This window comes from Chionomys nivalis, chromosome X, assembly GCF_950005125.1.
Source record: "Chionomys nivalis chromosome X, mChiNiv1.1, whole genome shotgun sequence".
In the NCBI taxonomy this organism is placed as follows: Eukaryota; Metazoa; Chordata; class Mammalia; order Rodentia; family Cricetidae; genus Chionomys; species Chionomys nivalis.
In genome coordinates, this window is record NC_080112.1 from 94,773,419 (window position 1) to 94,798,525 (window position 25,107).

The window sequence follows — 25,107 nt, forward strand, 5'->3', positions numbered from 1 at the left end:
AGCTTGTCAATAAACTCTAGAAATATAATACATACACACATATTATATATGTTTAGCATTTTTGTTCTGCTAAAAATAAAGTGAAATTATTCATTTTCAGACCTTAAGGTATCCATAATATATACACCTTGTGAGGCATTATATGAGAGGAAGAACATAGTTCCATTTTTATGGATGAGGATCTAATAACATAGGGTGTTTAGAAGTCATCTATGGTGTCTTCCAGCTGACCAGTAGGCAATGTGGGAAAAATACTCTGGTCTCCTGACATAATTTTCTTCTTGCTGGGCGGTGGTGGCGCACGCCTTTAATCCCAGCACTCAGGAGGCAGAGGCAGGCGGATCTCTGTGAGTTCGAGACCAGCCTGGTCTACAAGAGTTAGTTCCAGGACAGGCTCCAAAACCACAGAGAAACCCTGTCTCGAAAAACCGAAAAAAAATTTCTTCTTGCTTGACAAGGTTTATTTAGGATAGATGTTAGAGTATCTCTCAAGAAAAGTACATTAGGAAATACCTCTTCACTCTTTTGTCATTACCATCTGTCTGAGGGACCTGTATCTGCATGTGGGCCAAATCCTTATTATAACTGCCTAGAGAGGACTCACTGGTAACATAACAGAAGTCAAAGGAGTATCTTTAAAAAAAATCCCTTCTTAGGGGCTGGAGAGATGGCTCAGTGGTTAAGAGCACTGCCTGCTCTTCCAAAGGTCCTGAGTTCAATTCCCAGCAACCACATGGTGGCTCACAACCATCTGTAATGAGGCCTAGTGCCCTCTTCTGGCCTACATACAGACAGAATATTGTATACATAATAAATAAATATTTAAAAAAAAATCCCTTCTTAGCCTATAAGTAATCTTAGGTAATAACTGCCTATACTTGGCTATTCCTCAGTTTTTTTTTCCATATTTACTTTAGTTCTCTTGCAACTCTGTCAACAAACCCCACAGTATTATTAGTTTCAACAAATAACAGGATTACAGAACTATTGACCAGGATTCATTAGGTTGCTGTTAGAGCTCTATCCCAGGATAGTGGAGCTAGTGTTCATCTTATTTTCAAGGTGTATGAGCTTTGACAAGAAGCTTTTCCTGGTCAGGCCCACAAACTCTCTTGTCTCTAGGTCTTAAAGGCTTCTTATGTTCATAAAACCTTCACCCATCATGATCCAGGCACTTCTGTCTTTGATTATTGACACAAAGGTAGCTATAAGTTGTTGGGTTTTTTTTAAAATCTATGCTGGCACTTTGAACTTTTCATTTCTGTGCTTTATCTTTACAGTATTCTTGTGGCCTTTAAAAGAAGTCTGTACTTGTTAAGGTGACTTCACTATTTCACATGCCTGCTTTCAGGAAGGACTGAGAGCTGTGTACCTAAGTGAAGGACTGAGAGCTGTGTACCTCAGAGAACAGCTACAAGTTCATTGTCTTTGGTTTAATTGATTCTGTCAGAACAGCATGGTGGCAGGAGCATGTGGCAAAGGCTACTCACCTAATGGTGGACAGAGAACAGTGAAAGAAAGGGATGGGGAATGGGTATAATCTTCCAAGAATAGTCTAACATTAAACTTCTTCTTTCCAGGTAGACCCCAACTCCTGAAATAGTGCCACCAATTTGGGACCAAACATTCAACACATGACTCTATTGGGGGTAATTTCATATTCAAACCATAATAACTGGTGTTTTAGGCTGGCACTAAAATTTTCCAGGTTTTTGACCCAAAGTATCTCTCTTTTAAAGTCTCACCTATAACACTGTCTCAAGGAACAACAGAAACGAAAAAGGTTAAAAGGATCATTCTGTTCCTGACAGGAAATCAGGAAGTCCAGGTCTTGGGGAAAAGCATAGCCTTTGCTTATTTCTAAACCCCTGAATATAGCAGTATAAAATAAAGATGAAAATGAAATACAATGCCCAACTACAGGTCACAGATCAGACGCATATTACAGAAAGCAGTGAATTCCCCTCCTGTTATCCCTTGAGAGAGGGGAATTGGTAAGCAGTAGAGGCAGCCTCCTGACCAAGGACATAATCATAGCATAGGGTGATAGAGATGGTAGAAGTAGTTAAGTTTCAGCCTTGGATCAGGGTAGGCATGTGTGCAGCAAATAGTCCCCAATTAGGCATTTGTAGTCAGCCCTAGCAAGTTACTCATGGGGAATGAGTTACATCCCTCTGGCAAACATAGGAAACAACCCAACCCACATTTGACTAGTTAGATGACAAGTGTGGACCTTCAGTAAAGCTAACTTCTGTAAATGGAGGTAGTCTGTTCATTGACTACCATGTTCAGAAAAGTCAGACCCTTCCTATTCTCTGGCCTGAGTTCTCTCTTCCCTGTTGTGATATCCCATTTCCAAACCTCCCGAGCTTCACAGACAGAATTCTCAAAACAGCTGTGAAGTGCCTTAGAAATAATCTATTTCTCATAACAGAGGCAAAGTTTTCCAGTGTTTATATATAAATCAAAGTATTTCAGAAAGGCTGGCCATGGCGGCACACGCCTGTAATCCCAACGCTGAGGAGGCTGAAGCAGGACGATTTCTGCAAGTTCAAGGTTAACATGGACTACAAAGCAGGATCCAAGCCAGTCAAGACTGTATAGCAAGAAGCTGTCTCAACACCTCTCCTCCCCAACCCCAAAAAAAGACATAAAACAAAAACAGAGTAGGTTTGAAATTATCCCCCTAATAATAGCTCTCTTGTGGTCTTATCAAGTTTCTAAGAGTGAGAAACATGGAAAATTAGGTAATTGGCCTAGAATATGTTGAACTACATCATACAAAGTAGAACTCAGTATCTATCTATGGTACCACAGGAGCTATTTGGATAGGCCTTTTCTTGGCTCACACCTTTAAGCCATGATTCGAGCTCTGATTTGATTTAAAGTGCCCTGTCTTGCTATATTGCCATATACTCTGGCCCTATTACCTTACTGAGAGTGATAGGGAAGCTGGCAACCAAGGAGAAAGGGAGATGAGACCTCTCTTTGCCTGCCTATCTCTAGGAATCAGACTTTGTGAAAGGCTAGAGAAGGAGGTGTTTGCATAATGTGTGTGTATGGGTGCATGCGTGCTTTGTGCATCTCTTTCTTTCTGATAAGATGTGTGAATTCGGGCTGGAGAGATGGCTCAGCGGTTAAGAGCAGTGACTGTTCTTCCGGAGGACCTGAGTTCAATTCCAAGCAACCACATGGTGGCTCACAACCATCTGTAATGAGATCTGGCGCCCTCTGGCATTCTGCAGGCATCCATGGAGGCAGAATGTTGTATACATAATAAATAAATAAAATCTTTAAAAAAAAAAAAGATGTGTGAATTCTTTGTCAGCAGCCATTAAAAGCAGTTCCTTGGACTAGTGTAGAAGAGATGCATCCAAATGACCTAAAAACTAACCTTCCCTTCTCCTGACAAGTCTCACTAGCTAGAGCTAAACCCTGAGAAGCTCACTGGAGTGTCCCATCACTATCCCTCCATGACCACTATCAAGATTTATTTTCTGTGAGTCTAAATTGTGTTCTAACTTAGATTGGCCGCTGACTACAGAAAGTGCTTCGATAATTTACTTCATACTGAAGCACTTTAACTATTAATGGCTGCCACTGGCACCTCTTTAGGGTTGCTTTCCATTGACAATAAAACTTTTCTAGTTCCTCAAAGTATAACTCCAGAAGATGTCACTGGAACCCAGAATCATGATGGTGATGGTGGTCTTAATAGGCACCACAGCTGAAGGTCTGGAAAACAATTAGGATGAAGTTCTTCTCCTCTGTCCTAAAAATAACATTCAGAGGTAGCCAGTCACAAAAATCTATGCCAGGATTGGCCCTAATTAGAACTGTCCTCAGGAAGAACATGTGGGAGTCATTTCTTAGGCGTCTCATATTGTGTACAAATGTCACCTGTATTTATTTCTCCTTTATTTAAAAGACTCCATTATAATGAATGTATGATTGACAACTTTGAAAATATAGTCCTGGCAGTGACAAGGATTTCCTCTTCCCAGCGTGCAGTTAAATGTTTAAAGCTGGTTTCTCTAGTGACCATCTGAATGTCATTCCAAGTTTCTTCTAGGATCCTGTCACCTGTGACTTCTATACAACACATAGCCAGCTCAGAATGACAGAATAGAGGCCGTGACTTTTGACACTGACATAAACTCTGGAGTTTACATTGTCTTGTCATATCTTATTATCTTACTATCCCTTTGAGGACGTAAGGAAGCTGGAAAAAGCAAAGGAAGAGCAGAAGGATGGAGGGAGAAGGAATGAACTTCTTTCCCTGACTATCTTTAGGAATTAGACTGTGTTAAAGGTTGAGGAAGGTGTTTGCATTGGGAGGGATTCTGAGTGTGTGTGTGTTTTCTCTTTCTTCCTGAGAAGGTGTGTGTATCCCTTGTCAGCATTTCTTAAACCTGTTGAAAGGCCTTCCTTAACCACTCCCATCACTCCTTTAAGTGTTCTCTGGCACTATTCCCATGGTTGGGGGGCCCTGCCCAAGGAATAATTCCACCTATTTTTCTGCTTTCTGTTTTAAGAGAAGTATTTCTCAGCCAATTTCTATATCCCCACTGTGGCCTCCCACTCTATCTAAACTGCCTTCTCACCATCCAGGAAACCCCAGGGTAGGGTGTGGACAGACCAGACCCTTTGAAATCTGTAGCGCCTCTCTCCGCAAGTTATAGAGTCCCACAAAAGAGACCCAAGGATCCACCTCAAGTGACTGTTTGGTGAATAGCTCTGCTGTGATGTAAAGGGACTTTACTAAGCACAATGTAAGACCCATTGTAGATTCAGGAACCAAAATCCCTGAAGAAGCTGGCATTATTAGCTATTCTTATATTCCTTAGAGAACTTATATCACTTCAAAGGTCACCTATTTTATTGTGGGTCACCCAGTGAAGCCAGGTGTTCCACCTTAGAGCCTATGCCTTCTTCACATACCCCTTGCTTGCTAGCTCTGCCTCCCTGACAAGGTCCTCTGCCTTATTAGCAAGCCCCTTGTCTGTTGTCTCTGCCACCCTAACAGAGTTCTCTTGGTTTTTGTTTCCTAAGCATTTCTAGTAGCCTTAAGTCCTTGATGTACCAATCAAAGTAACCTTGGCAACTGCCAGAAAAAAAAAAAGACTTGGAATTTTGGCTCTCAAGATGGCTTCACAGGGGCTGGAGAGATGGCTCAGAGGTTAAGAGCATTGCCGGCTCTTCCAAAGGTCCTGAGTTCAATTCCCGGCAACCACATGGTGGCTCACAACCATCTGTAATGAGGTCTGGTGCCCTCTTCTGGCCTGCAGACATACACACAGACAGAATATTGTATGCATAATAAATAAATATTTAAAAAGAAAGAAAAGATGGCTTCACAGAGCAAAGTGGGTAAGAAGACCCTGCCAGTGTGTCCTTGGTCATATTATACTCTTATTTTCCCAGCCCCTGTAAGGCTATAGTGCACCAAGATTTTCAGAGAGAAGTTATTTGCCTTCATTAATATGTCTCTTGGCTTGGGGATGGGTGTGCAAACAACCCCAGTATCTGCTTCATAAAGGATATGGAATGAGATTAAGATTGAGTTGGCCAAGGGAGAAAGGTCAAGAACGTGTAAGGGAGAAGTGAACCCCCCCCATGGTGGCTTTGCATTACAAACCCTTCTTGGCACTGTCAGTCACAGTGTTAGAGAAAACAGATCCTACAAATCACCATATGGTGGCTATATTATCAGCTTCAGGTAGGCAGTAACCAAAGAGAGGAGAGGATGGGAATAAGAAAACTTTACTCTTCACTTTGAAATTATGCCCAGAGGTAGAAATGGTATGGTCCCCATGAACTTCAAGCTACACTCCTGTGCCAAACCCTGGTTTTTTGTTGTTTTGTTTTCTTTTTTTTTGGTTGTGAGCCTAGCCTTTAACGGCTGAGCCATCCCTCCAGGCCTGTTTTGTTTTCTTTACATAAACTTTTCACCAAGGTCTAACAGTAGGGAGAAATTCTAAACTTGCCAAAAACTTAAGATATTCTAGAAGGAATCATAATTGATATCTTATATTACCAGTTTGCTCTTTAACTAAGTTAATTTTACAAACCTCTTTTTCATGAAATTTATAGTTATTGGTAAGGGTGAAAATGTGAAGAAGGCTTGGAAAAATTATGGAGATTGATTGTGCCAGCCACAAGGTATAAAGGGAAAAGAGACAGGCATAAATACTGACACAAGGTTCGTGCAATTTGAGATCCACTGGGGTTAAACTACATTCCTGAAAAGTCATCAATAGTTCTAGTCCTGTTGAGACTCCAATATAAGACCTCCCCACAGCTAGCCATCAAAGTCGGGATAATGAAGGTGGTTTGAGGAGAGCAATGTTTACTCATGTTAATGAGGGCGGGGGTGGGGGGTGAGGGCAGAATGCCTATTGAAATTCTGCCTCCTTTCCCTAGTATCACTCAGATATTGTTTGTGAAGCTCACACGGGACCCTGTCCAGGAGGGAGCTGAAAGGCACAATTCATTGTTCTTGCCATCATCCAGTGCCAGGGTGTGCTCCAAATCATTTGCTAGAGCTGCTTCTCCAAGACAGTATCCATCTTTCTACCAGGATTCTACTTGTCCCCCCACACCCGCAATACCATTGCCTTCTGCATTTGCATCTACATCCTCCCCACTTTCCCGCCCAACAATTAAGGCTCTGGGTCCTGGCTATGCAAGGCAATTCACATGATCTACAGAGAACAAGACACTTTCACTGTCACCGTCTTTTCTTCTTGCTTCTCTCCTTCTGAACATTGGGGATTTTCCATGAAGTCAAAATAACTATGTAAGTGGCAGTGGCCTTCCTGTCTATAGTCTCCCACATTGGAGTGGAACCAGAGGGGAAGAGAGAAGATAAGAAAGAAACAAGGACAGATTATACCATGGCATTTCATCCTCCTTATTCCCCCAGCCTCTTCAGAAAATGGGACAAGTAAGTAACCAGAACTAGACAGAGCCTAGATAGAAGGGGGCTCTGGTGGAGGAGTAACTGGGGAGGGATTTTTTTGACCTATCCCCATTAGCACTGTACTAATGCTCAGGCATTCAATATCCTTTTTGTATTTCCCTTTCTAGCTCCTAACCCAATGTTTGTTTTGTGGCTGGTCCCACACCTCTCGCATCATGTCCTTTTCCGCTTCTCCTGACATAGGACCCTGTTTTGCTGGCAATATTGCTGAATCCTTGGGTGGAACATTCCCTGTAGAAAATACGGAAGACTTGCCTATAAATAGTTTCCTTCTGGCTGTGTGGTACACAATGCTTCAAGTGTGACAAAAAGGGAAGTAAGATGTTCCCCCTTGCTGCCTCCTCCAACCTACCACACCCACCCAAGCCTGATCTCCACTCTTTCACACCATGCTGAGATCCAATGTGAGGTTTATGCTGCTAGGATTTTTCCCAGTTACCTATCTACTGTCCTGTGGGAACCCCAAGTAGCAGGAGCTCTTGTCCGGATGACTTTGGCTTTTAAAGTAGAACAGACCAATGGGAATGTGAACATATACTTCCAGCTCAAACAATAAACTACCTCCCATGGCCTCCTGAAATGAGGAAAATTGATCCATCCTCATTACCTTTAGGAGGTCACCCCTGAGGGATGTAGGGCCAGCTATGTCTGCTTCCTTGCAAAAAGTACTGTGGCATTAGGGCTAAAAGTGAAGCCAGTGAAGGGCCTAGCTCATCAGCAGGTACTGCTGGCGTGCTGGCTTCAGATCTAGGCTATATTTATAAGTTGTGGGGTAGAAGAAGAGGCTTAGAAATATTTCTGAATGTTGATGTTGTTGGGCTGTTGAAGCCTTGAGTTGTTCGTTCCTGTGTGGAATCCACTTGTGCAGGACAGAAGGATAAGATCAGTACTTTACTCAGAAGTATTAGACTAGATAATGGATATAATGTACTGTGCAATCTTTCACCCACTCCAAGGGTTGGTGCAACTGTTTTAAACAGAAGAGTTTTCTAGTATGCTGAGGGTTAACCATAAAACTAACCATTTAGGTTCAACCCCCTTCCCCAATCTCCCTTGTCCTTATTAGAAAATCTTTGTATAGAGACATTTACAGAAGTTCTTTGTTTTTCTTTATATAACCCTGGGATCCAGTAATTCTCTGGAAACTGAGATAAAGCTTACTTTTCACATACAGAACTATGGACGTATAGCAGAAGAGAGAGATTGGTCTAAGTGTGGGCTGAATCCGCAGGATAGTGGGTCAGTCAGAAAAACAAAACCACTAAGTTCGTGGTATAAATTTGCCCCTCCCCTTCCCTTCCCTTTCCTTTCCTTTCACAAGGGTTCACTCACTCCATAGCCCTGACTAACCTGGAACTCACTACATATACCAGACTGACCTTGAACTCACAGAAATCTGCCTGCCTCTGTCTCTGCCTCTTGGTATTAAAAGCATGCCACAATGCCCAACTAAGCTTGTTTACTTACAGACCTCATTCTAAAGACAGTACAGCAAGAATAAGAAAAAATGGAGAGATTTAACTAAGGATATCAGTAAGTGTGGGGGGGGGCAAATATTTGAGGTTTGAATAGATTGTGATTGTTATTCTAAAACCACACACTTTATTTGGAATAGTGTGTGCTCTGGAACTATATATTCATTCCTTTATGGAACCACCAGTAGCTCCTATTTCTTAGACTGACATGACTTTGAAGACTTCTCAATTGTGTTTTGAACTGATCTAAATGAACATGGCCCTTTTCTTTTTTTTTCAGTTTAATCAGTTTTATTTTATTTTTTTTTATTTGCAATACTTTTGGCCAATAACTTAAATGTATTTTTGCCTAACTCTTATATCCTAAACTAATCCATCTCCATTAATCTGTGTATCGCCATGTGGCTGTGGCTTACTGGATAAAGTTCCATCCGGCGAGCGTCTGTCTCTGGAGGGGCTACACGGCTTCTCCCTGACTCTGCCTACTCTCTCTTTAGATCTCTTTCAACCTCGCTTTACTCTGTTAAGCCATTGGCCGAAAGCAGTTTCTTTATTCATTAACCAGTAAAAGCAACATGGCCCTTTTCTAAAGCTCTTAGGGACAGTTTGATTATTTTTTTCGAGATAGGGTTTCTCTGTGGTTTTGGATCCTGTCCTGGAACTAGCTCTTGTAGACCAGGCTGGTCTCGAACTCACAGAGATCCACCTGCCTCTGCCTCCCGAGTGCTGGGATTAAAGGCATGCGCCACTACCGCCCGGCGACAGTTTGATTATTTTTCCCATCTCCAAGTGTCAGAAAAGCTGACTATGCTTAAAACTCAAAGTTGGCCTTAGAGCCTCTTGTATGTCACCAAAGTTGCTAACATCCTACAGGCATTTTCTCTTTACCCTTTCTTTCCTCCTTACCCTTCTCTGACTTCTCCAATTCATCCCTCCAACTTCAGTAATCTCTGCTCTTTCAGTAAACCTATTTCTTGACCAACAATTATCCATTAGCTGGTATAGTCAAACAAACAAACTTAGTTTCTTGGTCAGTAGATTTGTGCTAGAGTCCTAGCTCTGCAATGTATTCACCATGTTGGGCAAGGTACCAGACCCTCAGGGTTTTTTTTAATTAATTAATTTATTTATTTATTAAAGATTTCTGCCTCCTCCCTGCCACCGCCTCCCACCCTCAGTTTTTTTTATCTGTAAATGGTAGTGATATTGCCTAAAATGCAGGGTTTATGGTATAGCCAGCACAGTGTCAGCTCATAGCTAGTGCTATGGTAGCTATTATAGTCAGTGAATCTCAAACTCAGGTTGTTTTTTATTCGAAGTATAATTAGTGAGCAATTCAATTCAACCTTGTGAGCGACCTCTGTTTCCTCTTTTCTTTCCTCAAAGTACCTGAAATTCTCTGTCACTGTTTCCAAATGAAGAAATCTTCATCAAAATGGTTGTTTTACTTCTCTTGTATATCATTTTCCTGGTGGTATTTTGCCCCTGCCAACCTGTCTTATCCCTACCTCCCACTGTCTTCTTGGGGTGGGTGAGTAGCAGTAGTTCAGGAAAAATTTACATAGCAATAAAAAAAATCAACTCAGAAGTTTTTTTTCAGACCAAGAAAGCTCTAGGTGGCAGAGGGAAGATTAATAAATCAGGAAACTCCAAGAGCAGCTAAGCTGCTAATTTAAAAGTTTTTTTTTCTCCTCTGATAATGTTCTTAATGACCTATAAATACTACCTATACTTTGTTCTGTCTGCTGCACACCACTTGGTGCAAACACCACATTCAGGGAGTCTGAAGTTAACAATGTCTTGAGGTTGGCATTTTCTCCCACCTAAATGGTATGAAATGGGCTATGCAAAAGATTTGCTTGGAGAGTTTATTGGTCAGCTCTTTGCTTTTTTTGTTGTTGTTGTTTTTTGGTTTTTGGTTTTTGTTTTGTTTTGTTTTTCAAGACAGGGTCTCTCTGTAGCTTTTGAGCCTGTCCTGGAACTAGCTCTTATAGACCAGACCAGGCTGGCCTCAAAATCACAGAGTTCCACCCACCTCTGCCTCCCGAGTGCTGGGATTAAAGGCGGGCACCACCACTGCCGGGCGCTTGGTCAGCTCTTTGCAACTTCAGTGGACACTGAATATTTTACCATTGAAATCTACCAGTGGAGCCCCATTTCATAGTTGAAAACAGTGACTGTTAAGTGACATAAATGCACTAAAAGCCAGGAGGAAATCAAGGTCTTCAGATTAGCCTTGGCTGGGGCCTTAGCCAGGGTGTCAGTACCAGGTACCTGTCTAAGAAATATTCTGAAGCAAATAATTACCTCCTTTGCTGATAAGAGGTCCCAGTACTTTTCCAATAGAACGATTGCCCTGGGTTGTTTCATTGAACCATAGCTTGTGGAGCACTGATTTATGTGTACTTGCCTTAACATCATGCAAACTATTGTATATGTTGGTGGAACCTAATGTTCCTCTAGTCCTAGGTTGGTGTAAACAGTATTGGTGATTGCATCACTTGTTCCTTTCTCTGCCCACGTTGTTTCTTATCCTTGCAGTTCTAATTTTATCCACCAGGTGGCCTCTCTTAGGCAGGAGTAGGAAGAACCTCAAGGCTTTAGATGCCACCTCCTTTTTCAGTCTTTTTCTTTCTTTCCTTCCTTCCTTTCTTTTTAATGCCCAAAAGAATGAAAATACATTTTGATGCAAACATGTGTAATTTTATTAGACAACATAAACCTCTTTCCTTATGGCATCATTAAGTACTCTTCAATGGTGTGTATATATATAGTTGGATTCATTACTACTAGACACTTAGGTTCACAATGTACCAGCTTAGTTTCCTGTATTCTGAAGTAAACAGAAGTGGGCAAATAAAAGTGAATTTATTTATAGTTTGGCCAAATTTCCCCCAGGGGTGGTGTTTCTCTTTGGATTCCCTGTATCATTCATTATTTCATATTTTATAGGAATGATAAAACAAAAGTTAAAAAACAGGAAATATGCACATGTAGATGGAACTGTTATCAGGACTTTGAGATTTCTGGAGGAGGCAAGTTCCCCTTGGTGTCAGTGCTTCAGGGTTCTCAGCTTGGGAGCACCTGGAGAAATTCTAAATCTTCCTTTCCTCAGGGCTCTGTTGACACTGAGCTATTTTTCCTGAGGCAATTTATGTGTAGCTTTGGTTTGTAGTTTTCTTCTTCAGCTTACTGTTTATAAGAAAGTTTTTAGAAATACTTTTGGTTGTGAGCCTAACCTTTAATGGATGAGCCATCCCTCCATCCCTTAAAAATGTTTTAAAAAATAGTTAGCCAAGTCATGTTGGTGCAGTCTACAATCACAGCATGTAAGAGAATTATGATTGGAGGTCAGCTTGAGCTACATAGATAGACCCTGCCTGTAAGTAAGTAAAAAAATAAAAATAGGGCTGGAGAGATGACTCAGCAGCAAGAGCGCTGGCTACTCTTCCAGAGGACCCAGTTGATTGCCAGCACCACATGGTTGTTCACAATCTTCTGTAACTCCAGTCCCAGAGGATCCAATGCCCTCTTCTGGCCTCCTCAGACGGACACCAGGCACTCATGTGGTGCACAGACATACATACCAGCAAAACACTCATACACATAAAATAAAATAAATAGGGACATGAGCTCTCAAGTAATAGTGGTGAATATATTTTCTTTGCAGAGTAGGGTGTAGAGACCAAAGAGAAAAGGACTGGCATCTGTGGTCACTCCATTGCCAACTCCACTGCTCTGTCTTCTTTCCACAACCTCTGTCACCCACCTACTGCTCCCTAGTATGTGTCTATCTCATCAGCTCTTGAACCCTCTTTCCCCCATACACATGCACACCTGTGAGTGTATTACATGCAAACCACCCATTATTCCCATACTTGTACTTCTCAAGGAAGGAAGAGATGAGTTGAGCGGGTCCTGGAGTTTGGACCAGGCTGGGTAAGCATCTGGCTGATGCTTTGCTAGACAGCTGCATTGCTGAGTGAGTGAACATACAGATGGAAAGTCTGTGTCCAAGGAAAGACGCAGTCAGCTGGAGAAAGTGAGACTCCTAATGGTGGGGGTAGGCATTCAGAGAGTGACAGGAGAGCACTGCAAAGTCAGAGCACATGGATTGGCACCCGGAAAGCTTTTAAATGCAGTACCGCCCTCTACTGAATGCTTTCTACCTGCTGTTCATTTCTCTAGAAATGAACTCCAGTTTGGTTTTTACCAGCCTCCAAAGTCCTCTTTGGAGATGCCAATTGGCACAAGAAAGTGCTGAACTGTTTACACTCCCTGACTAAGGTTCACCAAGGGGGATGTGGTTTAAATGGGCCACAAAGCCCAGTACAGGACTCATTTGCATGGCCCTGACGCCATGTGACGCAGCGGGCTCCTCCTATATAAAGAAGCAGGAGCCGAAATTATCTCTGAGTCTGGGTTGGGCTGGCAGCTGTGGAGTTGTGACACACTTGGTGACTTCCCTCGAGCCACTTCCCTTCAACTCCTGCTTGAAGTGCCTGACTTGCTCAGGTTCTGCCCGGCGGCCTTCCTTCTAAGCTCCAGGGCCGAACTGCGGCGCCAGAGCCTATCCCATAGCAGCGCGCCAGCAGCCACCCAAACCAGCCCCAGCTCCCCTCGGCAACTCGAATCATGAACACCGAAATGTATCAGACCCCCATGGAGGTGGCGGTCTATCAGCTGCACAATTTCTCCATCTCCTTCTTCTCTTCTCTGCTTGGAGGGGATGTGGTTTCCGTTAAGCTGGATAACAGGTAACCACTTGCCCTAGCTCGCGCGCTGAATCGAGCCGCGGAGCCCACGGGGCTGGGCTCCGAGGTGGATCACAGAGCTAGCTAGCCTTGCTCTGGTCCCTGTTTCCCCGCGGTGTAGCATCCTGGGAAGGGGCGGGGGTAGGGGACGCAGGAGGGGGGGTCACCTCCTCGCTGGGATCCGCCGGCGGAGCGTCCCTGCGGCTGCCGCGCGGCAGTGAGAACTAGCAGCTGCTGCTGCTGAGGCAGAGGGGCGGCGAGCTAGGCAGAGCTGGGGCAGGCTGTGCACCGTCTGGGGAAAGGTCTGAAGCTTCTAAATCGAGAAGGAATTCCTAGCTAGGTCCGGAGATTGGTAGGTTTGCCCGGGACTTTTGGGGCCCCGCCGCGGGGGGCTTTCCTTGGATGCGCGCTCTATTGTTTGCAAATAGCCTGAAAGCAGGCCGCTCAGGCCCGGGCGCCTCAGAACCGCGCAGAGCTCCAATCCTTTGGAACTCAGGGCGGCGCCCAAGCGAGGTTAGCAGGGTTAGAGAAGTGCAGTTTCCTGCAGGGGCTGGAGAGAGACCTTAAGTGCCTGGAATTAAGGCCAAGGAGGCAGGAGAGAAGAAGACCCTAGGCAGGTAAAGGACTTCAGCCACAACTGCCTTGGACTTAGAGTGAGTAATGGGTGGCTTTGCTTTTTGTCTTGGCAGTGCCTCCGGAGCCAGCGTGGTGGCCCTAGACAACAAGATTGAACAGGCCATGGTGAGTGCATCACTGCGTCCTTACCGTCCCCTGACTTATTTGTAGCTTATGTAACTCTGGACAGTTTGAGGGGGTGGATGCAAAAGCGTTTAGCCAGGACCCTAAGGAAAATAACTGCTAGCTTCCTATTCTCATCGGAGACCTTAGGGAACAATTAGCGGGATGCCTTTTAGGACATTCCCAGTCTGCCCTTGGTACACTACCTCCCTTTTGACTCCTCCTCCATCCCAGGGTTTTGCAGCAGCCTCTGACTCCCTCCTGAATGGTGCAAGGTGAGAATTGCAACTCTTGGATTTGTCTGTTTTCTGCAGTTGGCAGGGGCCAGAGCTCATTGGATGCAGTTGCACTGCAGTGCCTCTGCAGATCCTGGGCTGGGGTCAGGAGTTGGGAGGAAACAGAAAGCAAAGCACCCCACCCTTTTGCTGGCCTGCTTCTTAATAGGTAGAGGTCACACTCCACCAAACAGCCAAAATGCTGCAGAGACTTGGGACTTCTTCCAGTGATAAGCTCCTCAACTGTGCTGTGAGGCTTAATGGCACAGTTCCCTATCCCTCAGTAAATTTAAAGGGTACGGAAAGCTCTGCCTCTCCCCAGAGTAAGGTTCATGTGTCCTATTTGAGTTTTCAAGACAAGGGTGACTTGATGTGCTGGGTTATGTGTAGGGGAGAAAATGCCAAAATAGATGGCATTTTTAGGAGATAAAAGTTTCATATTATTGGCAAATTTTTATAAAACAGACCAAGAATATGGGGTGTACTGTAGGCTTCCCCCAGATTTGTGCCATCAGCAGGATAAACTGAGAGGTCTTAACCTAGTCAGACTTGAAAATCATTAGTAATTTGGAGTCTGGAACAAAGTTGGGCTCCCAACCCTGACATGGCCCAAATCCTGCAACTGTCCTAAACAAGAGTCTTAAGTGTGTAAGAGAATAGGGCAAAGAAGTGAGCTCTAGGCACGATGCGCTGGGTGAGAGTTGCATGATGGTGGCATAAAGACCAGTACAGCGGATTGATAGCAGGATGACAGTGCTGCGGAGGGGCCATGGTGGCTAACAAATAGCTTTGTTCCATGGCAGGATCTAGTGAAGAATCATCTGATGTATGCTGTGAGAGAGGAGGTGGAGATCCTAAAGGAGCAGATCCGTGAGCTGGTGGAGAAGAACTCCCAGCTGGAGCGTGAGAACACCCTCCTGAAGACCCTGGCAAGCCCAGAGCAGCTGGAAAAGTTTCAGTCCAGGCTGAGCCCTGAAGAGCCAGCACCCGAAGCCCCAGAAACCCCAGAAGCCCCTGGTGGTTCTGCGGTGTAAGTGGCTCTGTCCTCAGGGTGGGCAGAGCCACAACTTGTTCTACCTAGTTCTTTCCAGTTTGTTTTTTGGCTCCCCAAGCGTCATCTCATGTGGAGAACTTTACACCTAACATAGCTGGTGCCAAGAGATGTCCCAAGGACATGGCCATCTGGGTCCACTCCAGTGACAGACCCCTGACAAAGAGCAGGTCCCTGGAGACTGAGTTGCATGGGGCCTAGTAACCCCAAGCCAGTGAGCCTCTCATGCTACCGGGCCCAGGGGCTTCCAGGGCCTGGGCAACTTAGTTACAGCTGGCAAAGGAGAAAGTAGTTTGAGATGTAATGCCAGTGTGCTCCAGAAAGTATCAGGGGTCTGTTTTTCATTTCCATGGACATCTTCCACAGCTTCATCTGACAATGACTGTTCCTATGAAGAAGCCACTTGTGTTTTAAGCAGAGGCAACCTCTCTCTTCTCCTCTGTCTTGCCCAGGCAGGGGCAGAGATGGGAGAGATTGAGCCAAGTCAGCCTTCTGTTGGTTAATATGGTATATTGCATGGCTTTGTGCACAGCCCAGTGTGGGATTACAGCTTTGGGATGACCGCTTACAACGTTCTGTTTGGTTAGTGTTGGCATAGTTTTTCTATATAGCCATAAATGCATATATATACCCATAGGGCTAGATCTATATCTTAGTGTAGTGATGTATACATATACACATACACCTACATGTTGAAGGGCCTAATCAGCTTTGGGAGTACTGACTGGTCCCTTATCTCTTAAAGCTAATTTTTTGACTGTGCTAATTTACCAAATTGATCCACTTTGTCCTTTAGATTAATTAAGACTCAAGATACAAGGGAGGGAGAGGGGGACCAGCCTCACAATGCGGCCACAGATGCCTTGCTGCTGCATCCCTCCCCCATCTGTCCACTGAAGACACTGAAGTCCTCATTTGAATGCCAAACCCACCATTCATTGGTGCTGACTACATAGAATGGGGTTGAGAGAAGATCAGTTTGGACTTCACTTTTTTGTTTGAGGTTTTTTTTTTTTAATTGTTTTTGTTTTTGTTGTTGGTTTTGTTTTGTTGTTGTTGTTGTTGTTTGGGGGGGTTGGGTTTTTTGTTTTTTGTTTTTTTCTTGTAAGAAACTTTGGGATGAATTAAAGGATGGAGTCCTGTGTTGGATAAGAGAAGTAAATGGTTTCGATCCCTTGGGGGCCTGGGAGATGTACCCAGGAAGTTTGTGTAAGGAGGTTCTGTGACAGTGGACACTTTCCACTTTCTGACACCTTATCCTGCTGTATGTCTTCAGGATTTGGATTTGGATTTTTCAGATGTAGCTTGAAATTTCAATAAACTTTGCTCTTTTTTTTCTAAAAATAAACTTGGTGTTTGACTGTATACATAGACTGGGTGGGCATTTGATAGAGGCAAAATGTTTTGCTAGTCTGTCCAATATTTGCTGAACACCTGGGAAGGGCTGCTGCCTCCCTGATGGTGTGTCATTTACATAGTCTCTACATGCTTTTGCTATATTTCTCTGTCCACATAGGGAAGCTGAGACTCAGCAAGTTTAAGTAACTTATCGAAAATCACACAGCCCTTATGAAAATTTGGACACGTCTTAGCCTTCCTACTTGGTCTAAATGACGATTAACACCCAACTTTTAGCTTGAGGGGAAATTTGGAAAAATATCCCCTAAGAATCCCCCCAAAGAAACAAGAAAGGTATGCTTCTGAAGGATCAAGAGAGGAGCCTAGTTAACATAGGTGAGCCTGCCTCTTCCTGCTTCTAATAATCCACTCAGAATCCTTGACCTTGACAAAGTAGAAGCGGGTTGTGGTGAAAAGAAGGAGACTGTGCGAGGGGGCAAAACTACATTCTTTTAGTCTGCTTTCCCCACCCAAAAAAAGATGTGTTCAATTCCTGCTTCTCCACTAGTCCTGAGAGTTCTCTCGCAGCATCAACTAGTGGGGCAGGCCAAGTCTATTTCAACTTCCCTCTGCACCTCTTAGGTGATACTTACTACTGCCCTTCTGTCCACATTTCTCTGCAGTTTGTCTGACTAACTAACGAAGGACATTTCGTTTCTCTTCTGCTGCACCCTCAAATGGACTTAATTCTAGATCAATTCTGAGCCTACTGGGTTCTTAAGAGAGTCACCCTTATGTCAGTTATTTAATCTGTGCTTCCTGTAGAACACACAGCTATTTTTTGGACACATGCATTTAAACAGAATTTCACTTTTTTTTTTTTTGGTTTTTCGAGACAGGGTTTCTCTGTGGTTTTGGGGCCTGTCCTGGAACTAGCTCTTGTAGACCAGGCTGGTCTCGAACTCACAGAGATCCACCTGCCTCTGCCTCCCGAGTGCTGGGATTAAAGGCGTGCGCCACCATCACTCAGCTACTTTTCTTAAGTCATAATAAGCCTCAAGGTGACCAAAATGACTTGGCCCAATTGCTACCCAAATTAACTCAAAATGGCATGCTTCCTTCTCAGATTCATACATATTAGCCTGTTCTTTTCCAATTGTCAAAACTTTCCTAATACCACACATCTCTGCTTGCTGGCCTCTTGAGCCCCAATTTCCATATCTAATCTCAATCTTGCTACTCAGGATGCCAAATTCATTGTGTTCATCTGTCAGTTTGGTCATGCTGTGCAGAATGCACAGCTAATGGCATAGATAAAAACTGAGGGCTATGGCCACATCCACTCTCAAGCAGCCATCCCTCCTCTGACCTAGCTTTCTTCTCATTCCCAAATCCTTTCACCCTTTCCCTGTAAAACAAACTGAGGGGCTTTGGGAACTATTCAGTACACCTGCAAACTCTACACCCCTGTTTTCTAGCTGAAAAGTAACAGATGATGAAAGGAAAGTTTGACCCATGGTGTTAATAAAGATTGGGGGTGGGGGCAGGTGGGTGAAGTGACTGTGGTGCGCGGTTATAATCTCAGCACCTGAGATTTGGAGGCAGGCAGATAAGAAGTTCAAGGACATTTTGGGCTGCAGGAGACTTTGTCTCAAAAAGGGGAGGGGGACACTAGGAGAGGAAGCAGTCTGAGGGGAGGGGGAATGAAGAGGGGCAGAAAGTAGCCTATCAAACCCTCAGGTCAACAAACACTTTCTATACAAGAAATTGGAAAAAAAATCTTGTCCCACAATCACTTAGTGGTAAAGAGAACAACTTTGTTCCCTAGGCAACCCCGCCTAAACAGAGACAAACAACTGCAACCTCTGAGGCCACTGCAGTTAGCAGACCAGATAAGAGGAACTTTAGGTGTTTGTTCTTCACACACTGCAGTAACTCTGTTATTGTTGCTCCACAGAAAACCACCTAGGCTGGAGAAAGGCAGGGAAAAAAACAGTGCTCGTGGCCTTTCACAGCTTTTGAAGTTCTAGGTTCATCAGACCCAGAACAAGAAAAAAGAAAAAGAAAAAAAAAAAAACAAAACAAAACAAGGAGAGCTGAAGCAGTAAACCTTGGGTTCTGGGCATGCCAACTTGTGGGTGACCTCTGATCTACTGTCACATCGATCCTCCTGGCATCTCACAAGAGCACTGCTCTGCCATGATCCTGAAGGCAAAACTGTTCCCTGCCCTTCTAAGGAGGCAGTTATGATTTACTTCCATTAAACAGACCAGAAAATTGACAGACAGAGGGCTCTGTGTGGCTCCCAGAGTTCCCATGGGCCTCAGGAGACAGCAGCTTCCCCTAGACATTTCAAAAAAATACTCTCAGACCACCCTCAAATCCATAGTGGTTGAACTGGGCATCTTTACTGCGAGAAAGAGGAGAAGGAGATGATGAGGGAGAAAGCAAAGAACAAAATGAGTGAGTTCAATGTGACTTTTTTGTTTTTTGTTTTTTCCGAGACGTTTTTCTCTGTGTATCTTTGGCTGTCCTGGAACTTGCTCTGTAGACCAAGCTGGTCTTGAACTCACAGAGATCTGTCTGTCTCTGCCTCCCCAGTGCTGGGATTAAAGGTGTGCCACCATGTCCAGCATCTCAATGTGGCTTTAAAAAGAACTGCTTATATTTATCCGTGAAAGCAGAGACATTCATTTGAACACTAGAACAGTAGTAATGCATTACTATCTAGCTAAGTTTAACTACCCACGAACACCCGTACCCACAGTGGGACTAGATTAACAGAAAGAGGCTGCCTTGGCTACAAAGAGCAAGGCTCCTAGGTTCAGGACAAGCACAGAGGAAAGTACTTGGGAGGGAGGCCTCCTGGAGAGCCAGTGAAGACTGAGTAGGGGAAGAGGCAGGGCTCCTTGCTCCTGGTGTATAGAAAGAAAAATAGGAGAAAGCACCAGGAAAGAAAGTGTAGGGCCCGCTGGCTCTGGAAACGTTTTGAAGTTGTACTAACATCATCGTGTTTATTCTGGAAACCCTTGCTTTCAAATCTTACCTTTTCTCCTCCTAGAAGACCAATTACAGCTTGAGAGACAACCCAGACCCTGGGAGAGGGCTGCAGAGAAACCCAGCCAGATCCAAACAGTGAGCATTTAAATTTCCCCACCCCTGGATCAGTCAAGGCCTTACCAGGGACTCTTATCAGTTCAATATTCCAAGAAGAAATGGTTTCTAGAAAAGAGCAGGCTGGAAGAGGCAAAGATCACAATCATATCATCAGTTACATGACAGTTTATTTCACATACCATTATAATCCATTTTATTGACTTTTTAAGTCGTCTCCACAAGCCTATGAAGTATGTCCTATTAAGATCCCTGTTTAGACAAAGTGTAGTCCAGTGGTAGAGAGCACACCTAGTACAAGTAAGGCCCCGGACTTAATCTCCAGCCAAAAGCCACCAATAATAAACATTCTCATTTTACCAATGAGAAAATGAGAATGCTAAGTAAGGTACAGGGAACTTAGGCCCTTTGGCCAAAGTCATAGAACTAGTGCAAGGCAAACCGTGCATATGGCGGAGGTGAGATGAATGCCTGAACAAATGGGATGAACAACCGCAATAGTTTTCTTGATTTCTCCCGTGTAGTGTCGTGTTTCCCAATCCAGCGATGGATACAAGACAAGTGAGCTGGGGAAGGATGGGAGTGAACCGAGAAGGAAAGTGGAGGGTGGGAAGCCGGCTAGGCTGACCTAGAGCCCATGCCTTTAGATAGCATCTAAGAGCCCTCAGGGAAGCCTCTGAGCAGGGAAAGGATGTGAGGCAAGAATTATTTGTACAGGATGGGTTGTGGCTGCTGGGGAGGCTGGAACAGGCAGGGGCTAATGGGGGGGGCGGGCAGCTGCTGTTCTAATCCAGCTGTGCAGTGATGAGGGCCAGCTCAGGGAAGGGTGAGAACAGAGGTCACCAAAAGGAAAGGACAAAGCCAGTACAAGGCAGTTCTTTTTTCTCAAGTGTGGTCTGCAATCCACTCCATCAATTTGACCCAGAAGTGCAAATTGCAGACTCCAGCTCCACACAGGCTGTAGAGCCTGCATATTTCCCAAGTCCATGTTGCTAGAGAGCCTCCACTATGGGAAACTTTGAGGATCTTCTACCAGGAGAAAAGTCACTATGACCTACTAGCAAAATGAGTCAGGTAGAGAGGCAATAACAAAGTAGTCTAGGTCAAAAAGATGACTTGGATATCAGGATGATTTTATATACAGGGTTTTTCTGTGTAGCCTTGGCCATCCTGGAACTTGCTTTGTAGACCCAGCTGGCCTCCAACTCACAAAGATCCACCTGTCTCTACCTCCACAGTATGGGAATTAAAGGCTTGTGCCACCACCGCCATGGGACTTCAATCATTTTTTTTTTTACTACATAACTCAAGATGACCAAGAAATCAATATGTGTTACCTCCACTTTCTGAATGCTAATGCTAAGATCACAGATAGACAACACCAAACTCAAAGTTAACCAATTAAAAATTATTTATTCAGCCGGGCGGTGGTGGCGCACACCTTTAATCCCAGCACTCAGGAGGCAGAGGCAGGCGGATCTCTGTGAGTTCAAGACCAGCCTGGTCTACAGAACTAGTTCCAGGACAGGCTCCAAAGCCACAGAGAAACCCTGTCTCGAAAAACCAAAAAAAAAAAAATTATTTATTCATTTTATGTGTATGGCTATTGTGCCTGTATGTATGTCTGTGTACCACATGCATCCCTTGTCCCCAGGGAGGCAAAAAGAGGGTGAGGCAGGAGAATACTTGAGCCCAGGAGTATCAGGAAAATCCTCATCTAAAAAGAAAAACGGAGGCAGACAAACAGCGGAAAGCCCCAGGAGGGAGCCAGACTGCCTGGGACACAAGAGCTGGGGAAACCAGTTTGCTGACCGGCTCTCATTTTCCCTCTTTGGTCCATTCTTTCTGACGTTTCTTCTTCAGATGCCACCCCGTAAAATTGAACACAACCCTAAAAGTCACTTTGAGGAAGCCTGAAGCAACTGAGGTATTCCGGGAAGAGGCACCCAGGAGTTCCGAACTGCTGTCCTTCCTTGTCTTTCCACAGCCAACTATATCACGGGTGGTCTGGCACCGGCTTCTCTAGACCTCGGTTTCACAAGGTAAAAACCAAGTGCTTCCGTGGGATCTTTTCTAAACCACTGCCCAGGAAGCCCAAAGACAGAGGAGTGCTCTGACTATAAGATTCCTACGGCTTACCTCTTCCTCGAGGGGACTCAGTTTCCCCTCCAGCCTCTACTTTGTACTTTTCATCATATCAAGCTCTTATCAAGTTACTCAGTTAAAATATCTTTAGAGCTCTATGCAACCTTCCTGATACTATGTGTCATCTTTTCTTTTCTCTCTCTCTCTCTCTCTCTCTCTCTCTCTCTCTCTCTCTCGTTTTTTGTTTTTTTTTAAACCTAGGGTTATATAACAGAGGACAATCTTGAAATCCAGATTCCCCTGTCTCTACCTTGAGAATGCTGGAATTATAGGTGTGGTTCATCATGCCTGGGTTTTGTTGTACTGGGGATCAAACCCAAGGTTCCATGCGTGCTAGGGCTACTTCCCTAGCTCCTCACTGTATTTTTCTAACAGCAGACATGACAACCCTTTGAGCAATTGTTAATGCCCAGAGATGCCTCGGCACAGTGGTTAGATTAACTTTGTACTCGAATTGACTAAGTCCTAAACTACAAGGGTCAATAAAGACAATTTGGGAGAAAGTTCAGGATTAAATATATTTTAAAGAGCTACACATTACCACACAGGGTGGTGCACATGAGTAATCCTAGGGCTTGGGGGACTGAGAAGGGAGGACAGTCTATGAAAATCAAGCAAGGGTTACAAAAGAGGCTCTAGCCGGGCGGTGGTGGCCCACGCCTTTAATCTCAGCACTTGGGAGGCAGAGGCAGGCCGATCTCTGTGAGTTCGAGACCAGCCTGGTCTACAGAGCTAGTTCCAGGACAGGCTCCAAAGCTATAGAGAAACCCTGTCTCGAAAAACCAAAAAAAAAAAAAAAAAAAAAAAAAAGAGGCTCTAAACTAGCCTGGGTTATACGACCCGCCTCTGTCTCAAACCCAAACAACCAGTAACAAAAAGACTCTGTTACTTTGGCTCAGCCTCTGCCTCCTGAGTGCTAGGATTAAAGGCGTGTGCCACCACACCCAGCTATTCTCAGGGTCTTAAGTACCATTACCTTGTCTTGTGGCTCCAAAAATCTCTTTGTCTAGTTTAAAGATTTGCCCTGAGCTTTTGGGCACAGGTTTCCAGAATATTCCTTCTCAGTGGCTTCCCTGTGTTTCATACAGACATTGCTATCTCTAAGATCAAAGTCTTGACTCACCTCCACCGCTGTGGATGCCCAACTACACAGCTGTCCAAGTCTCCATCCTAGCTCCAATACTCATGTAAATGCATATATGGAGTCGGGGAGGAGGGAGGCGGGAGAGACATCCCTTTTCTCTAGCACCATAGCCTAAGCTACCCTCACACTGCTTCACACAGCCTCACACAGTGGGGATCCCTGCTTCCATGTTCGACCGTCCACAGTTGTACTGAGCAGCTACAGTGAGCAGCCTTAATGCCAAACCAAACCATGGAGTCCCTTGTCTTAAGCCTATCAAATGGCTTATCATCATACTTAGACTAAAGTCCAAACTCCTTCCCAGGGCACACAGTCGCTGCATGATCTAGCCTCCACTGACCTCTCTAGCCTCTCCACGTGCCACTTGGCTGCTCTGGCCAAACTCCATCTGCACAGAACTCCCTCCTTCCCTACTCCTCACCCCGCACTTTGGGTATGTGCTTCTCTGTGAAGAATCAGGAGCCACCCAGCTGCCCAGCAGCTCACTCTGCTAATCACAAACTTACTAGGTCCTGTCTCTTGGCTCTCTCTCTCTCTCTCTCTCTCTCTCTCTCTGATGTTTGTTCACTACTCTCTCCAAAGAAATATCCCCCAAGGGCACTTATCCCGATTGCATGATTTACAGTTTTGTTTGTGCCTCATGACTCTGGATGCTTCCCAAGATCAGGGTAACATCTTCAGAGCACAACACAGTATCTGACACATGCCTATCAATACATTTTGGATGCTGTAGCCAGTTGATGGAAGGTTGGGCCAGAAGCTTTTTGATGAAGGTGGGATGGGGAAATTACATCCCAAAGCCTTTCAAATGGCACAAGCAAACTGGTTTGCTGGTCACGTCAGTTATGAAAACAATGACCTGCTTGTTCTGTCAACAGCATTTTTATTGATATTTATTGAGCTCTACACTTTTCTCTGCTCCCCTCCCTGCCTCTCCCCTCCCCTTCTACCCTCCCCCAAGGTCCCCATGCTCCCAATTTACTCAGGAGATCTTGTCTTTTTCTACTTCCCATGTAGATTAGATCTATGTAAGTCTCTCTTAGTGTCTGTATTGTTGTCTGAGTTCTCTGGGATTGTGGTTTGTGGGATGGTTTTCGTTGCTTTAAGTTGAAAAACCACCTATGAGTGAGTACATGTGATTAATTGTCTTTCTGCGTCTGGGTTACATCACTCAAAATAATGTTTTCTAGCTCCATCCATTTTCCTGCAAAATTCAAGATGTCGTTATTTTTTTCTGCTGTGTAGTACTCCATTGTGTAAATGTGTCACATTTTCCTTATCCATTCTTTGGTCAAGGGCATTTAGGTTGTTTCCAGGTTCTGACTATGACAAACAAAGCTGCTATGAACATAGTTGAGCACATGTCCTTGTGGCACGATTGAGCATCCTTTGGATATATACCCAAAAGTGGTATTACTGGGTCTTGAGGAAGGTTGTTTCTCTGTCAACAACTTTTCATTGAGCTGGTTCTGTGTGTCTGTCAGGCAGCAGACTCAGCACTGGGAATATGATGTTGTAAACCTAGGAGATAAGATACTGGCTTCTAAATGGGTTACTGCAAAGGGAGACTGTAGAGGTCCCCCCTGTTATCCTTTAAGATACTCTAAAGGTCTGCTTTTTCCCCCCGTCTCCAGGTTTTTTTTTTTTTTTTTTTTTTTTTTTTGGTTTTTCGAGACAGGGTTTCTCTGTGGCTTTGGAGCCTGTCCTGGAACTAGGTCTTGTAGACCAGGCTGGTCTCGAACTCACAGAGATTCACCTGTCTCTGCCTCCCAACCGTCTCCAGGTTTTAACCTAGAGAACTTCTGCTAACTGTCTGAAGGTGTTGGTCAAGCCTTGTCTCTCTTCAAGAGAGGGCCGTAGTTACTAGGGTTGGTTCTGCCTGTTGACAAAAACACCAACAGCAATTGCTTTTAAATGATAGCTAACTTATCTCTCATAAGAAGTCTGAAGATAGGCAGCCTAGGTGGGTGAATACAACATTTCTATAAAGTTACCAGTGACTCAAAGTCCTCCCAAGTTGCTACTCACCACAGATAGCTAATTGTTTCATTGTCCAGACGGGCTATTCATGCGCTAGCAAATCTATCCACA

General features: G+C 44.4%; 1 protein-coding gene across 6 annotated transcripts in view; it reads left to right on the plus strand.

Annotated features, from left to right (window-relative positions):
* The window catches only part of Tsc22d3 (TSC22 domain family member 3), a 64,437-nt gene extending 47,820 nt beyond the window's left edge, over nt 1-16,617 (plus strand). For 4 of the 6 annotated variants that reach the window (XM_057760109.1, XM_057760111.1, XM_057760110.1 and 1 more), the window contains 2 exons: nt 13,901-13,952; nt 15,028-16,617. In XM_057760109.1, the coding sequence (XP_057616092.1) occupies nt 13,901-13,952; nt 15,028-15,258 (283 nt within the window). In that variant the 3' untranslated portion in view covers nt 15,259-16,617. Of the gene's footprint in view, nt 1-12,860; nt 13,215-13,416; nt 13,564-13,900; nt 13,953-15,027 lie in introns of those variants that run through there. The other 2 variants (XM_057760113.1, XM_057760114.1) reach the window with 2 other exon arrangements.
* The last annotated feature ends 8,490 nt before the right edge of the window (nt 16,618-25,107 follow it).